Here is an 18,487-nt window from a genome sequence, read left to right as displayed (position 1 = left end):
TCCTCTCTCCTACACATCCTAACCTGAGCCTCACTATCCTCATAAAAACTATCTATTCCATACACTTACAACATCTGTTACATTGCTCCCCTATCCACTCTACCATACGCCTTTTCTAAATCCATAAAAGCAAAGAAAACTTCCCTACCTTTATGGAAATACTGTTCACATACATGCTTCAATATAAACACTTAATCTAAACATCCTTTACCCACTCTAAAGCCTCCTTGTTCATCTGCAATCCTGCTTTCTGTCTTACCTCTAATTCTTTCAACAATAACAATAATTATTATTGTACTTTTATCATTTATTATTAATGGAAAGTGCATGCATGTTCAAAAGTACAACCTATGCATCTATTAATTACTGTGTAAACATTTCCATATTCAAACATACAAACCTAAACAACTTGTGCTTATTAAGTATCCATCTATGTATGTTACAGACATACCTATAACTAATTTCAAGTTATCTGACTCCTGAAGCCCAGCCTGAGTCCAGATTTCAAGGCTGATTACCTGGTCAATCAAGTTGTTTCTAAGTGTCCTGCAGATCTACATAGCCATCACAACCTAGCTGATCAGGCACTTGTAGACAGCCTGTACTGTCTGCACAGACAGCCCATGCTGTCTGCCAGCTCAGTTCATATTTCATGCCACTAAAGTGCTGCCCTATGGGCCTGCTTCAGGTCTGTGGGAAGCTGGTCCCACACACTCTCACTCACACAGAGGCCTAGCAGGAAGACACAAGGCCTACTACTAGCTCTCTCGTGGGATGGCCCTCCCGGACCATGGGCACAACACACAAGCCTGTGTACCCACCACGACTTAACAATAAAGTAAGAAGCCTCCGAAGATGTATCATTGAACCCCGCTACCATAATACCAATTAATCTTGGTTCACACACTTACAGCAGGTGTTGTATATACATGTACATGTATGTACTTTGCAAATAGGAAATGTAACCTGTAATTTAACAACACAAACTGAAAAAAAAGATATTAATTTTGGGTTAGCCAGGTGTAGTATGAAATGCGACATTCAGTTAATACATAATTCTACACTAAATGTACCTGAAAGTCAACACTTTCTTCCTGATTTTCCTGTGTATAACTCATACCCATCTCCTGAAGTGACAGTCTAATTGCCTGCTGGATTTCATCTTCTTCTTGAACACCACCCACATCATCCATACTACGGCGCATGACTTCCTACAAAAAAGTACAAAAACCTTAGCCCAGTGGGTTCCAATGTTTGATGTTCTGCACTTACAATATTGGCACTTTGGAATTAATAACTTAAAAATGCTAATTTGCATCAATGATTATTGCAAATCTTCAAACAAATTATTTTCAACATCTCATATTTTCATTCTAATTAAAAGAGGCAAACCAGATCTTTGAGCATTTTTTCATACTTTTGCTTTAATTTTGAAAAGTGCCACCATTTTTTGTAATTCACACCACATGACCATCTGGAATTTCCCCAGAAAATATTATAGTATATAGCATATGATCATAGGTAGTAGGTTGGTAGACAGCATCCGCCCAGGGAGGTACTACCGTCCTGCCAAGTGAGTGTAAAACGGAAGCCTGTAATTGTTTTATGTGATGGTAGGATTGCTAGTGTCTTTTTTCTGTCTCATAAACATGAAAGATTTCAGATACGTTTTGCTACTTCTACTTGTGTTTAGGTCACACTACACATGCATGTACTACAAGCATATATATACACACCTCTTTGGGTTTTCTTCTACTGTATTTTTTTACTAGTTCTTATTCTTGTTCATTTCCTCTTATCTCCATGGGGAAATGGAACAGTTCTTCCTCCATAAGCCATGCGTGTCTTAAGAGGCGACTAAAATGCCAGGAGCATGGGGCTAGTAACCCCTTCTCCTGTATATTTTACTAAATTTAAAAGGAGAAACTTTTGTTTTCCTTTTGGGCCACCCTGCCTCGGTGGGATATGGCCAGTTTGTTGAAAGAAGTAAATCATATTTATTTTTTCCCTTTTTTCACCATATGTACTGATATTTTGGTTATGTTCATGTTATTCACATGTAATTCTGACATTTGTTTGTTAGAGTGATCAAGAACATTTTTTTTTTTCAATAAACCGGCCATATCCCACTGAGGAAGGGTGGCCTAAAAAGAAAAACAAAAGTTTTATCAAGAACATAAATAACAACATACATTTGTCTTTTGTGTGAAGGGTGTTTGAGTGTAGTGTATGGTTAGTCAATAAGGCAGCAATTTGGCTTTTACTACCCTCCCTTCCAACCAGGAAACATAACCTTCAGTATGTCCATGTACCTTTTCCCTCACCATAACACCCACACTAATACAATGTGGGTGTTGTCAGGGGGTTTAGTAGTGTCAGTGTAGTTTGGGGGTTTAGTACAGAGTGGATGTAGTCTATGGGGGTTTACCACAGAGTAGTGGTGTGAAGACATTGTACATTATTATTACAAACATAACTAAAAGCTAAACCAACTATGGAGGACATGGTACAGTAAACCCTCTCATAAACATCTTAGGTGAGGATCTACTGTACTAGTTATAGAATAGGTAAAAAAAAAAAAAAATGCTTATGAAGCTGTATTTATTTTACCGGAAATCTTTATTCATTGTTACAGACTTCTTTAATCTTTGAATATGGGAGACCATGCAGTGTTAGTTACCCTTTGTGGGGGTAAAAAAGAAAAATGAAATACAAAGAAAACTAACTGCTTTATGGTGTGTTCAACACCGTGTTGCCCAACACTAAACATAAAGGATCATTTGTACAGTATTTTATCTGCTCACCTGTAGTTCTTGGTCTTCCTTGTCAGCAGCACTAGCCGTGGTACTCCCAAATGGCTTGGCTGGACTGATAAGGTCTGGCAGCTCCTCCTCCTCTTTTTTTCCCTCACACACATTTAACTCAGATGACAAATTACGAACAGTTAGAGTTGCTTGCTTTGGAGTTCGAGGGGTTACACAGCTGTAGACACAAATGCTTAAAAATACTTTGCAAGAGAAAGTGAAGCAAAAGAGAACAAAGTACCAAAAAGAAATATTGGTAAAAAAAAAAATATATAAGTAGGGCAATTTAATAAGACAATGTTCACCACTACTCCTTCTCTAGTGGCATTTCCAAAAAAGTATACTGTTATTTTTTTTTTTATTATCACACTGGCCGATTCCCACCAAGGCAGGGTGGCCCGAAAAAGAAAAACTTTCACCATCATTCACTCCATCACTGTCTTGCCAGAAGGGTGCTTTACACTACAGTTTTTAAACTGCAACATTAACCCACAACCTTACTACCCTACCTTCAGAATGCAGTAACTGTACTAACTGGTTTATGAAACTCAAGTCCAATTAGCTAATTTCCCCAGTCCCTTTATAGATATGACCTTGTTCAAATTATGTTAAAACCATGGGCCACTTGCCTCCGGTTTAACTTAGTATACTTTAAATCTTTTAACCCTTTTGGTGCATATTTTTTTTTTCCTCACACAAGCAGTTTCCTAATGAAACTGGACAACCACTCATAAAAAAAAAGCACACACTCATCTCACCTTCATTCATTTTTTTTTTTTTACTCTATCTTGGTGGGAGATGGCAGGTGTTTAAGAAATTATGAGCGATATGGGTACAGACTTCTTATTCTTTTTAGTAATTATTGGCAGTTTGGAGGGATATGTTGTGTATCTTTATACGTATATGCTTCTAAGCTGTTGTATTCTGAGCACCTCTGCAAAAGCAGTGATAATGTGTGAGTGTGGTGAAAGTGTTGAATGATGATGAAAGTATTTTCTTTTTGGGGATTTTCTTTCTTTTTTGGGTCACCCTGCCTCGGTGGGAGACGGCCGACTTGTTGAAAAAAAAAAAAATTGTTCCCGGCATTTTAGTTGACTTTTACAACACGCATGGCTTACAGAGAAAAGATCCTTATTCCACTTCCCCATGGATATAAAAGGAAAAGTAATAAGAACAAGAACTACGATAAAATCAAAGAAAACTCAGATGAATGTGTATAAATAAACGTGTACATGTATCTTTAGTGTGACCTAAGTGTAAGTAGAGTAGCAAGACATACCTGTAATCTTGCATATTTATGAGACAGACAAAAGACACCAGCAATCCTACCATCATGTAAAACAATTACAGGCTTTCATTTTACACTCACTTGGCAGGATGGTAGTACCTCCCTGGGTGGTTGCAGTCTACCAAAAGTATAGTAGTACCAACACTCTTATATGGGTGTGAAGCTTGGGTTGTAAATGCTGCAGTGAGGAGGTGGTTGGAGGCAGTGGAGATGTCCTGTCTAAGGGTAATGTGTGGTGTAAATATTATGCAGAAAATTCAGAGTGTGGAAATTAGGAGAAGGTGTGGAGTTAATAAAAGTATTAGTCACAGGGCTGAAGAGGGTTTGTTGAGGTGGTTTGGTCATTTAGAGAATGGATCAAAGTAGAATGACATGGAGAGCGTATAAATCTGTAGGAAGGAAGGCGGGGTAGGGGTCATCCTCGAAAAGGTTGGAGGGACGGGGTAAAGGTGTTGTGGGTGAGGGGTTTGGACTTCCAGCAAGCGTGCGTGAGCATGTTAGATAGGAGTGAATGGAGACGAATGGTATTTGGGACCGGACGAGCTTTTGGAGTGTGAGCAGGGTAATATTTAGTGAAGGGATTCAGGGAAACCGGTTATTTTATATAACCGGACTTGATTCCTGGATATTGGAAGTACAATGCCTGCACTCTAAAGGAGGGGTTTGGGATATTGGCAGTTTGGAGGGATATATTGTGTATTTTTATACGTATATACTACTTCTAAACTGTTGTATTCTGGGCACCTCTGCAAAAACAGTGATTATGTGTGAGGTGAAAGTGTTGAATGGTGATGAAAGTGTTTTCTTTTTGGGGATTTTCTTTCTTTTTTGGGTCACCCTGCCTTGGTGGTAGACGGTACAGACTGTAGTGTGTATGTGTAGTTCATTGTTACACAAAGGGGTAAGACTATACCAAAAATTTTGCCAATATTCAATTTTAGGCCAATACCAATAGTTTCTAAATTGGCTGATAGCCAATGACATTGATACCATCAAAACCAGCTGATACAAACTAATACAGATGTCCAAGTTTAGGCTGATACCATCAAAATTACCCAATACTTACTTACCCACTCTGGCACACCCACTACCACACATTATGAATTATATATATAATTCATGTATTTTACATTCTATTCCAGTATTCTAATTAATGGTCCAGGAAAAGAAAGGGATATGTAATGTATATTAACATTCTGAAAAGGAATAAATGAAGAGGTGGCTAGCAACCAAAATATCTGTTTATTTATTGCATTCATAAACAAAAAAAATTGTATCATTATAGTCAAAAAGAAGCACTAAATCTACTAGGGTCATAAAAAAATGTAGTAGTTTAGAATTCTATATATAAGGCTTGAGAAATCTACACGATATGGGAAACTAAAATGCAAGTAAATAAAAAAAGCGAAGATTAACTTTTTTTTTTAACACGTTGGCCATTTCCCACTGAGACAGGGTGACCGAAAAAGAAAGACAAACCCAAAAAAAAAGAAAGAAAAAACTTTCATCATCATTCAACACTTTTACCATCACTCGTACATAATCACTGTCTTTGCACAGGTGCTCAGAGTAACTTTTTCTGGTTCATAAAAATACCTGGGATGTGCAATACCATACCTGCCAAACTTTGGATGCCAATGTTTGGGGCCACACCCATCACTGGTCATGTAAGAGTCCAAGTTAATCCAACGATTGATTTGTACACGCGATGACATTTTCACACTTTCACGTTGTTCTGGCTTGTACTCATATCGCTTCAGCTGGATGATAAGTACCCTGGAAAAATTGCATGTTAATACTGTAGTGATAAAATAATTACTATATATCAATGTGATCACATGTACAATTAATGAGCTGTAATAACTTTCATGACAAACAGTGATGAGCTAAATTCTCACCTTGGCAAACTGGTTATTGAAGTAACAACAGAGGACTGAGTGTGGCCACACTTCTCACATTTTAATTCCCGCTCATCTGCACTCATATATGAAGAAATAGCATCCTGAATAGATTCCTGGCCTTCTTCAGGAAGATTCACATAAAGGCCAAAATATTCTTGTCTTCTCCCCTCTACTTCACCACACCTGCAGATAAATAAAATACTTGAATTATCCGATTAAAAAATTGCTAATTAGTGATATTCAAAATTTTGAAGTTAATTTAGAAAGCCAAAAAAAAAAGGGGGGGGGGGGGTAAAAAATACAATAAAACATTATAGCTTAAACTAGTGTCATAGCTGGGATTTTGACACAGCAATATTGGGTAAATTAAGATGTGAAAATATTCAGCATTAAATCTCATTTTACTAAAATTATATAAATGGCATATTCAACTATTTAGTCTTCATCAAACATTACACAATTTATAAATTAGTGTATAAAAATACCAAGATTATGAAAAAAATGGTTATCACTGACAAGAACTCATGATGTACTATTTCTAAGAATGTTTAAAAGCTTACCCTAAACATCTGTAAGACTCGAACAACTGAAACTCAAAGTTATCCTTTACAGGATTTCTAGGCAAAACTTCTTCCTCACAGCTTTTCATGGGCGTATAATCTTGACTATGAACTGGTAACTTTGAATCGACTTCCTCACTTCCTGTTAGTCTTTCAACACTGATATCTGTTAATGTACATTTGCTATTTTCAACTTCTTTGTCCATTACCTTACAATTATCTTTTGCCTTATTCATCTTAGTCAAGTCTTCACAATCAGTGATAATTTCACTATCCATGATATCATTAATGTCTTTTGAATCTTTTGAAGATTCTAAGGAATCAGGAAAATCAAAAATATTTTGACCACTACCACCACAGAGGGACACATCTTCATCAAGATCATTCTTAGCTGCAGAGACTAACGAGTGAGAGCTCAAAGGACGGTCTGGGCTAGGGGTGGTCATGTGGCACCGGTCAATTTCATCCTTCATGGTATCTAGCACACGAGTCAGGAACTCATTTGCATCTTGCATTTTGAAACCAGAAAATGATCCATCAACTCGCTCCAGATTCTCCTTAACAGTCCTAATGTAAAGAAGAATATACTGTTGTAACTTTCATAATATATTTGAATAGATAAAATAGATTTCATACAAAATAAATAACAGATCTGCAAGTCACACAAACTGTCATAATCACTAAAAATTTTAATAATTTCAATGATCCTTTAAAAACTATTAGCAAATCATCTTCAAAGAAAATCTCTTAGATATTTTCAAATTTACACAATACATTTCTCTATTAAACTGTGACCAATCTAGTTTTATATATCATCCTGTAATACAAAACATTTCAGTTAATTTTTTTACTTACTCAAACAGTGGTACCTCGGGATACGAACAGCTCAAAACTCAAACAATTATGTAAGTGTATTTTTGTAAATGCTTTTGTAAGTGTATTTTTGGGGGTCTGAAACGGATTAATCTAATTTACATTATTCCTTATGAGAACAAATTAGTTCGGTATCGGCACTCGAACAGCCTTCTGGAGCAAATTAATTTCATATCCCGAGGTACCACTGTATAACATTCACTGATTTCTTAAATATTTGCCATTCATCACGTCAATTTACATTCGTAATAAACGTGTTTCTCCCAGGAATACTTTCTTCAAAGAAAAAGGTTTCCCTTGTTTTATATAGATTTTCTATTACAGAATATCCTATTTCTATCAGTGATTCAATACATACAATATTCATTCTCCATAAGTGATTGGTATAGTTCACACAGTGAAGATTTTAATTAATCAAAACTTTTCATGGTCACATCTTGGTACTATAACTATTGACTATATGAAAATCATTAAAGTCTTTCATGAACAAAAAACATCAGTAGATATGAATTATGCTTAAGTGATGTGCTGATGGTTACAAGTAGCATTTGTAGTTTTTTGGAGGCTTGTCATGCTTCATTATTTAGGATTATACTTGTGTCTTATTCACTCTAATGTTGTAATATTGGTATGTTAGAAATTGGCCTATAGTTTATATAAATGAGATTCTCACCTTTCATGGAAGCAAATGTGCAGTTTTCTTGAATATATATATTAAGGGGGTTTCATTTTAAATGTCTGCTTTATTTTTTTTAATTTTACTATTGTGGTGGTTAACGCTCTGGCTTCACACGGTGAGGGCCTGGGTTCGATTCCCAGCCAGAGTAGAAACATTGGACGTGTTTCTTTCCACCTGTTGTCTATGTTCCCCATCAGTAAAATGGGTACCTGGGTGTTAGTGGACTGGTGTGGGTCGCATCCTGGGACACTGACCTAAGGAGGCCTGGTCACAGACCGGGCCGCGGGGGCGTTGACCCCCGGAACTCTCTCCAGATAAACTCCAGTTTACTTCATGGGTTACTGGAGACAGGCATGATGGATTACACCAGTTGCATGCAATATAATTTCCAGTGTGATTGGGTTAATATTTTGAGAGCTAGTTTTAACCCTGGGATTGGGATGATGTAAAATTTAGTTTATGTAGTTAGGGCAAAAGTTTCATCTTATTTAAAAATAAATGTATATTATAATTTTTATCTAAGGATCTGAGGGCTTTCCTTGTCTTTTTTTAACTCCATTTTTGTTGCATGAAATCAACTATTATTAGAGTCATTTAGATTTCTTAACTAGACTAAGCAAATTTGTCCAAAACATGAAGAAATAATTAGCTACCTGATAATATATAGTCTAGCCATGTTTACTGCCAATGGTCTGTTAACTCAACAATTATAATACTGTATGTATCATAACTAGTAAAAACTTTTCACTCACTTGAGTGACTGCTTAACTCCGGAGACTTGACCTTTCATCCGGGAGGACAAGACTTGACTGAGGCCAAACGAGAGTGATGTATGAGGCATGCCAAGCTGAGAGGCGACAACCTGGAAGTCACTCAAGAAAGATGGTAAACTGAACAGTGACTGTATGACTGAATTCAAGTAGCACGTGTTGCCATAGTTGGGAAATCTGAAAAGTACAAGGATTTATTTTATTTGCTGCTGAAAATTAAAATATGAATAACCACAATGCCCATTCAACATTTTTCTCTTGCATACATAGGCATTTTTTTAATTTCGATTAAAATTATATACAATACATATACCTTTGCTATTTTAAAATTAAAGAACTAACAGTAATTAAAAAATTCTACAGGGGTTATCACAAAACAAATTTAAATATTGTATCTTGTCAAATACATAATACAAGCTCTTTTTTTTTGTATGATTAAATACCAAGACAGGTAGAAAATTTAATATAAGGTGGTGTAATTATCTTTTTTCTGTTAGTGGTTCTAAGGATTATCTTCCCCACAACCAGGTCTCAAACCAGGGTTGAAAAGGAAATACTGCATGATTTTAAGAACTATTAAGAACGCAGAAATGTAAATGTACGAAAAAGTTTGTAAGATTGACCTGTCATCTTGCATGTCCATGAGACAGAGAAAAGAACAAAGCAATTCTGCTGAGTGCAAAAAAATTTAACATACAGTGGACCCCTAAGTTTCACGATTAATCCGCTCCCAAGAGTCCGCTGAAAGGCAAAATTCACAACTGGCGAATCCATTTTCCCCATAAGAAATAACGGAAATCCAATTAATCCATTCCAGACCAAAAGTATTAACAAAAAATATTTTTTTACATTAAATATAGATTTACAGTACATACAAAAAACAATGAGACATCAAGTATACAACAATAAAAACATCACACTTACCTTTATTGAAGACTCTTGTTGGTGTATGAATAAAATGTCACTATGAATGTTAGGAATTGTGGCGGTGGCAGAAGTGTCTTCGGAGACAGGACATGAAAGTCCTTCAATATGACACTAATATCTACTCTACTAATCATCGAGTATGACATAATAAACAATATTAATAACATAGAAACAAGACATATACTCTAGAATGAATAAAATATCAATACGTAGGTCACAAGTGCTGTTGACTTGTGTCGTTGTTGGGTGTATAAGGGCCACTGAAAAATAAGTCTTACATAGCAGTGGTGAATGGCGGCAGTAGAGACGGCGGTGTTAGTCAGTCACCCTATATACCTCAAACAACAATGGAGTAATTAAGTTTCGTGTCATCATTTTTCTATCGATTAATGGCTTAACTTACTTGCTACACTTTATCACTGGCTGGCACTATAGCCCTCATCGACTCCTGCTGCTTTAGTATCATAACATATCATAGAATCACTGAAGAAGGCACATTCTCCCCTCTCTCTCAGTCCTTTACCAAAGGGCTTTCTTTGGGCCCATGGTGGTTTATTTAGCAGTTGCAAGCACAAAAACGAATGGAATATATCATATGAATGTGTGAAGTGATGGTCACTCGCCCATAAACAATGCCACACCGACTATGGTGTGGGAGGGAAGCTGGCTTTGTTTGTGGGCTGACGCTAGTAGAAGGGCTGGATGCGTACCTTACTGCTGCCGAATCACAAATAAAATCATGAACTGTGAGTCTATTTTTTGCCAAAAAAAAGGCGCTGAAAGGCAAAATTCATGAAACACAATGCCACTGAAACTCGGGGGTCCACTGTACTACAGTACATACTTATATTTCTATTTCTCCTATTTAGCAAGATAGTAGTACCTACACAAATAACCCGCACATAAAAGAGAGAAGCTCACGACGACGTTTCGGTCCGACTTGGACCTCCTTGTATGGTTGCTACTACCAACCCATTACCTTTTAGAAGGCTTTATAAAGAAAGCAATAGTAGCAATGATATGCACCACATTTTTTTAATTAAACCGAATGGATCTTAACCCTTTCAGGGTCAAGAGGCCCTCTCCTAAACTTGTTCACAGGGTTGAAAATTTTTTGGAAAAAAAAAATTATTTTGTCTTATGAAATAATAGAGAATCTTTTCCTAATCATAATGACACCAAAAGTATGGAATTTGATTGAAAACTTACGGAATCATGCTCTCGCGAAGTTTGTGGTCTCAACGACGTTTACGCAATGGTGATTTCGCCCAATTTGAGCCCTATTTTCCTCCAATTCCAGTGTACTAGTCGACAAAAATCATATCTATTTCGCTAGAACTATTTTTTCTATCAAATGAGTACAAGAAACCACCCATTTACCACTTTCAACTATCCAATAAAGTGGTCAGATATTGGCAATTTTGCCAATTTCACACAAATTTCAGAAGATGCCAATTTCCAAATAGGGTCCAGAATAAACAAGACAGATGTTCCTGGCACTAAAATAGCATTTTCTCTGTTCATTAGTTACGTCCCCAAGCCCTTGTTACATCTCTTTTGCTTTCCACTTTGAATTTTTATTCCCACAAAAAATAGAAGATTTACTGCTATGCAGACTACTGCATTAGTGTAGAAATGGTATAAATAATATCAGCGCACTTGTGAAAGAATATTAGACTCACCAGTTGATGTTTATTGGACGCTTGGCATGATTTGTTTACTTTTGAAGTTTGGTAAAAATTTAACATTTCTACTACTTTGAGCTCAATTTCAAGGTACTTTTCATTATGACCATTCCATAAAATGAGACCAGGAAAACTAAAATACAACCATAAATGCCATACGAAAATACACTGCAAAGTCGCTGTTTTAAATCAAAAACACGGTCTGAGTTTTTTTTCTCATTACGCAATGTGTGCTGCAGGATTTTTTTTATACTGTGCACACTGACCACATTGACCCATTCTTTCATATGTAGGCCTACCAGCTTTCTCTCACAAGATTTGAAGGCGCTAGAATTTAGGTGTACTAGTACGTCAATAACCCTGGTGCATAAGCCGTACTAGTACGTCGGAAACCCTGAAAGGGTTAATGCCATACTGTTGACACATGCCAGAACAAATTTTTATTGGGAGTGTTCTACTATGTGCATAGCTGATTTTAGCTCTTCTGTTCATTTTTCCATTTGCTGCAGTTCCATATGCTTATTTTTTTATGTGCCTTCATGTTCCTCTTTGCTTCTCTACACTCCTGGTTGAACTTTATGAATATCTTTGCTATAATTCATATCAAGGGTTGAGCTGTACAGGTTATATACCATATTAGTGTCACAAACAATGCCGATTGGTAACATTTTAAGCTATAATATTTCTAAGATTAACATTAAAGAAATCTCTTGCACGTAGCTGCCCCATAACTATCCCTTTCTCCAGCTTCAGGCCTTCATTAATAAAAAATGAAAAGATATAAAATTCAACTCTGAATAGGAAAATTTGCATAACTACACACAAAGCTATAAATATTAAAAACCTGATGACCAAGGAAAATCAATGCCATTATAAGACATAATTCAAAACTAGCACAGAGAAAAATGAACTACTAAAATTAGGAAGCTGTATATTTCAGCCTTGGAGACCCTCTTAAGTCTTCACAATTTATTTCAATTGGCTCAATGTGGGTTTTGAACCAAGAGTTTATGAAACTTTGAATGGCAGTGATCTCACTAAAGTTCCCAAGTCACTATTATTATTATAATCAAGGTGGAGCGCTAAACCGGTAGGATTATGCAGTGCCTGTGGAGGAGGGGGATTTGGAAGATATTCAGGCTTAATTCAGGGAACTGGAGTACAGATCTAATTCCCTATATCAAGAGCCCCTCACCAGCATCAAGGAACCTTCCTTGAGGGGCACCATAGGTCACCAATCAGTCAAGATGAATCTGATATTTTCCTACTAGCTAAAAGTTCTCCCATGTGTGAATATAGTTTCATTGTAGGTAGTACTAACTTAATATAACTTAATTTAGCCTAAACCCAAATTACATTGGTGGATAGCTTGTGCTTATGCTTTAACCCTTTGACTGTTGCAAGCCCCTTTCTGTAACTGTCATTCTATGTCGCAAAATTTTTGGAAAAAAAAAAATTATCTTTTATGAAATGATAGAGAATCTTTTCCCAATGGTAATGACACCAAAAGTACGAAATTTGGTCAAAAACTCACAGAATTACGCTCCCGCGAAGTTAGTGGTCTCGGCGACATATACGCATCGGCAATTTCACCGACTTTGAGCCCTGTTTTTGACCATTCCGTTGTTCCAGTTGACCAAACTCATAGCTATTTCTTTAGAACTCCATTTTTTCTAACAGTTGAGTACAAGAAACCACCCATTTACCAATTTGAAGTACCCAATAAAGTGGTCAGAAATTGGCAATTTGGCCAATTTTGCATAAAATAAAAAAAATGCCAATTTCAAAATAGGGTCCAGAATAAACAATGTAGACATTCTTGGCACTAAAATAACATATCCTCTGTTCGTTAGTCACGTCTCTAGGTCCCTCTTATATTACTATTGCTTTCTATTTTGTTTTATTCATACAAAAAATACAAAATTTACTGTTATGCAGACTACTGCATTATTGTAAAAATGGTATAAATAATATCAGTGCACTAGTGAAAGAATATTAGAATCCCCAATTGACATGTATAGGACATGTGGTGTGATTTGCTTACTCCTGAACATTGGCAAAAATCAAACATTTCCGCTACTTTGAGCTCAATTTCAAGGTCGTTTTTCATCGAGAAAGTAATCAAAATCATCTCTATTTCTGTAACATGTTTTCCATTTTATCATGTGAGACCATGAAAACAAGAATACAACGATAAATACTATACGAAAATACACCTCAAAGTCGCCGTTTTAATACAAACAAACGGTTAGTTTTTTTTCTCATTATGTGTGCTGCAGGATTTTTTTGTGGTGCACACTGAGCACACAGATCCATTCTCTCACATGTGGGCCTACCAGCTTTCTCCTGCTTGATTTGAAGCCGCTAGAATTTATACGTTTAAATACGTCAGAAACAGTGGCGCGTAAGACGTATATATACGACTGAAACAGTCAAAGGGTTAACAAGCCACTCAACCTGCCACCTGACACTTGTTTTAATACCTTGGTGACTTCGCTGTATACTGACATTTAGGTATCCACAGGGAATATGTTCCAAGACCTACCATGGATAGCAGTGAACCCTACATATGTCACTTTTCGTTTACATACATACCTATGATAAAGCTTAATTGACAAATTACACACAATAAGTAGAGAATTAGCACTTTTTCATTAATGGGAAGAACTTCACAGCTTCTCTTAGGCTTTGAAGAACTGCCACCATCACTACTACTGCGCTTAAAGGCCATTATTAAGCCACAGTAAACAGTGGATAACTGAAACCACAGAAACCGAACCCATTGATATGGGGGTTCTATTGTAGTTTGCCTCTACTATAAGAAACTTGTATTTGGACATATTTGAATATCACTTTTGCTTACCCTATGAGATGTGGAGAAGTCACTTCTATGACAGATGGTTCAGCTTTAATCACTGTTGGTATATTCTCTTTTTCTGCTCCAGACAGATGTTTGGGCCCATATGCTTTTTCAACTTTCTCTGGAGATACGTCACATAAAAGTCTCGATCTAGACAAGTTCACAGTTTTCTTTTTGTTCGTGTATACTTTGACTGAACTTTGCTTGGGAGGTCCAAAAAGGGAGTTTTCCTTGTCTGAAGTTTTGTTCTTCCTATCATATATTTCACCATCACTATCAGAGAAAACATTGCTAGCATCTTTAGAATTACTAGATACGTTCTTAGTCTCAAATGCTTCAGAATCACTATCTGATAAAACACTGTAAGGATCTACTGAACTCTCTACAGAATTTACAGCGCTAAATGGCCGCTTAACGGCTTGAGATGACCCATCTTTTTTTAGCCATTTCCCCAAGTTTGATCCCTCATCAGGTTTTGTTTGAGGCTTCGATGCATTATTTACAATTCTGTCAGCTCTTGAAAATTTGCTTTGCAGACTTATTCTGGGAGGGGTTCCAAGTGATGACCTAGTTGTACTAGCATTTCCAGTTCGTTTCTTGAATCTACTCATGTAGCTCCGTCCACCAGTTGAGTATGGGTTTGCACGCAAAGGACCTAGAAAAAATAATTTTGTTACCAGTTTGCCAAAAGTTACAATTCAAAGATATTACTTTGGTATCACTTCCAATTAAACTTTATTATAGTCATTATTCAAAAATTTAGTATTCTGCATACATTTGCTCTGAGGGAGAACTGCTCATTTTGGAGAAAAGACAAGAATATATTAATGAAAGGAAGCAGCTCAGTAATTTGAATAAGAGAATCACTACAAACTAGACAGATTCAAAACACAAATTATGTTGAAATTATAATAGTAGAAATATAAAACAAAGATGTAAAACTTATATACTGTTGGAATTATAAATACAGTATTGTACAGTACTCACAAACTCCCTTTCAACAACACACATTAGATTATTATTATTATTATTTTTTTCAACAAGTCGGCCGTCTCCCACCGAGGCAGGGTGACCCAAAAAGAAAGAAAATCCCCAAAAAGAAAACACTTTCATCATCATTCAACACTTTAACCTCACTCACACATAATCACTGTTTTTGCAGAGGTGCCCAGAATACAACAGCTTAGAAGTATATACGTATAAAAATACACAATATATCCCTCCAAACTGCCAATATCCCAAACCCTTCTTTAAGAGTGCAGGCATTGTACTTCCCATTTCCAGGACTCAAGTCCGGTTATATAAAATAACCGGTTTCCCTGAATCCCTTCACTAAATATTGCCCTGCTTACACTCCAAAAGCTCGTCAGGTCCCAAATACTATTCGTCTCCATTCACTCCTATCTAATACGCTCACGCACGCTTGCTGGAAGTCCAAACCCCTCGCCCACAACACCTCCTTTACCCCCTCCCTCCAACCTTTTCGAGGACGATCCCTACCCTGCCTTCCTTCCCCTACAGATTTATACACTCTCCATGTCATTCTACTTTGATCCATTCTCTCTAAATGACCAAACCACCTCAACAAACCCTCTTTAGCCCTCTGGCTAATACTTTTATTAACTCCACACATTCTCCTAACTTCCACACTCCGAATTTTCTGCATAATATTTACACCATACACTGCCCTTAGACAGGACATCTCCACTGCCTCCAACCGCCTCCTCGCTGCAACATTTACAACCCAAGCTTCACACCCATATAAAGAGTGTTGGTACTACTATACTTTCATACATTCCCTTTGCCTCCATAGATAACATTTTTTGCCTCCACATATACCTAAATGCACCACTCACCTTTTTTCCTTCATCAATACTATGATTAACCTCATCCTTCATAAATCCATCCGCTGACACGTCAACTCCCAAATATCTGAAAACATTCACTTCTTCCATACTCCTCCCCAATTTGATATCCAATTTTTCTTTATCTAAATCATTTGATACTCTCATTACCTTACTCTTTTCTATGTTCACTTTCAACTTTCTACCTTTACACACATTCTCAAACTCATCCACTAACCTTTGCAATTTTTCTTTAGAATCTCCCATAAGCACAGTATCATCCGCAAAAAGTAATTGTGTCACTTCCCATTTTGTGCTTAATTCCCCATAATTTAATCCCACCCCTCTCCCAAACACCCTAGAACTTGCTTCTTTTACAACCCCATCTATAAATATATTAAACAACCATGGTGACATTACAAATCCCTGTCTAAGACCTACTTTTACCAGGAAATAGTCTCCCTCTCTTCTACACACCCTAACCTGAGCCTCACTATCCTCATAAAAGCTCTTTACAGCATTTAGTAACTTACCACCTTTTCCATATACAGTGGACCCCCGCTTAACGATCACCTCCCAATGCGACCAGTTATGTAAGTGTATTTATGTAAGTGCGTTTGTACGTGTATGTTTGGGGGTCTGAAATGGACTAATCTACTTCACAATATTCCTTATGGGAACAAATTCGGTCAGTACTGGCACCTGAACATACTTCTGGAATGAAAAAATATCGTTAACCGGGGGTCCTCTGTACTTGCAACATCTGCCACATTGCTTCCCTATCCACTCTATCATATGCCTTTTCTAAATCCATAAATGCAATAAAAACTTCCCTACCTTTATCCAAATACTGTTCACATATATGCTTCAATGTAAACACTTGATCTACACATCCCCTACCCCCTCCCTGCTCATCCGCAATCCTACATTCTGTCTTACCTCTAATTCTTTCAATAATAACCCTACCGTACACTTTTCCTGGTATACTCAGTAAACTTATTCCTCTATAATTTTTATAATCTCTTATTATTATTATTATTATTATATTAAAAACAATACTACAATAGATAAGAAACAGTCTAACACAATAAACAAGGGACTAGCTACATTATAAGGCAATGATAATAGAAAAGTGATCATAAAATGTTTACTATAATTGTAATCAGTAATTTCACTAGTTAGCCATTGAGGCAGGAATGGCAAATAACCACTGCTATCTGGTCGAATTATGACAAAAATAATGGTTATTTACCCGAGCCGTAGCTAGGTTGCTTCCTGGGAGTAAATTCCATCTCTGAAAGCTGAAAGAAGAAATACACATTATTAGAATACTAATACAACTGAATGGACTATCACAGAAGATAAAGCACAGAATAATAGATGCCCTTCAACATAAACAACATTGTTTATACAGTACTGAATACTGTGTGAGAATGCAAGTGAGCTAAGTAAGTTACGTGAGCCAAGTCATCAATTGGTCAGAGGTCTCTGATATTTTCCTGTCAAAGATTATGAGGAGAACTAAACCTGTATGGGTCATACAGCACCTGTGGAAATGAGAGCAATTGTGTCAGATCCAAGGAAGGAGAGACCAGATTCAATTCCTTGGATCAAGAGCTCCTCACCAACATTAATTAAGGAACCTCCCTTGACCAACTGAAGAGAAACAGTAACCTGCCTTGGAGACCTAAGGATTGGGCTTGGACAAATTCTCCCATAAAAAATATAAATTTATTAAGACTAACAGCAAGCACTGAACTGTTCTATGCACGTATCTCTGGCAAGAGTGATACTGTGAATGACGGTGGAAGTGTTTCGTTCTCGGGTCACCCTGTCTCAGTGGGAGATAGCCAATGTGACTGTATTTACCTGCCTGTGGTGCATTGATATAAAATTCGCTTTTGAGGTCAGAACATAAAAGGGAATGAAACAGCCTGAAACCATGCTTGAGGCTCACTGATGTACCCAGGCTGGGAAGAAAAATGGCTTGTAAACAAGGCTGCCAAGCTTTTGAGCCATCTGTGGCTGAGTGGTCTAGAGCGTAGCTTAAGGAACCTTGCCAGCCTCCCTGACATGGCTGCAAATCCTGCTGACTGTGATCTTTCTCTGCATATATTATATATATTATACTCTATGGGGAAACAAAGATGAATCCTTCCTCCATAAGCCATGCATGTTGTAAAACACACACACACACACACACACGACGTGAAGTTGATGAGAAGAATTCATTCGATCGAAGACCAGGCAGAACTACAAAGGGATCTGGACAGGCTGCAGACCTGGTCCAGCAATT

The 18,487-nt window shown here is 37.0% G+C and overlaps 1 protein-coding gene across 2 annotated transcripts in view; it reads right to left on the bottom strand.

Moving 5' to 3' along the window:
• LOC128694233 (ubiquitin carboxyl-terminal hydrolase 37) overlaps window positions 1-18,487 on the bottom strand; it is a 30,234-nt gene that overhangs the window by 5,269 nt on the left and 6,478 nt on the right. For both annotated transcript variants that reach the window (XM_053784250.2, XM_053784251.2), the window contains exons 2-9: window positions 17,444-17,492; window positions 14,351-15,002; window positions 8,858-9,052; window positions 6,554-7,120; window positions 5,991-6,176; window positions 5,710-5,868; window positions 2,805-2,982; window positions 1,074-1,211 (exon numbers count right to left, since the gene is read on the bottom strand). In XM_053784250.2, the coding sequence (XP_053640225.2) occupies window positions 1,074-1,211; window positions 2,805-2,982; window positions 5,710-5,868; window positions 5,991-6,176; window positions 6,554-7,120; window positions 8,858-9,052; window positions 14,351-15,002; window positions 17,444-17,483 (2,115 nt within the window). In that variant the 5' untranslated portion in view covers window positions 17,484-17,492. The remainder of the gene's footprint in view (window positions 1-1,073; window positions 1,212-2,804; window positions 2,983-5,709; window positions 5,869-5,990; window positions 6,177-6,553; window positions 7,121-8,857; window positions 9,053-14,350; window positions 15,003-17,443; window positions 17,493-18,487) is intronic.

The sequence above is a fragment of the Cherax quadricarinatus genome, chromosome 43 (genome assembly GCF_038502225.1).
Source record: "Cherax quadricarinatus isolate ZL_2023a chromosome 43, ASM3850222v1, whole genome shotgun sequence".
NCBI classification, from domain to species: Eukaryota; Metazoa; Arthropoda; class Malacostraca; order Decapoda; family Parastacidae; genus Cherax; species Cherax quadricarinatus.
Note: the sequence above shows the minus strand (reverse complement) of the source record. Positions and strands in the feature narration are given on the sequence as shown.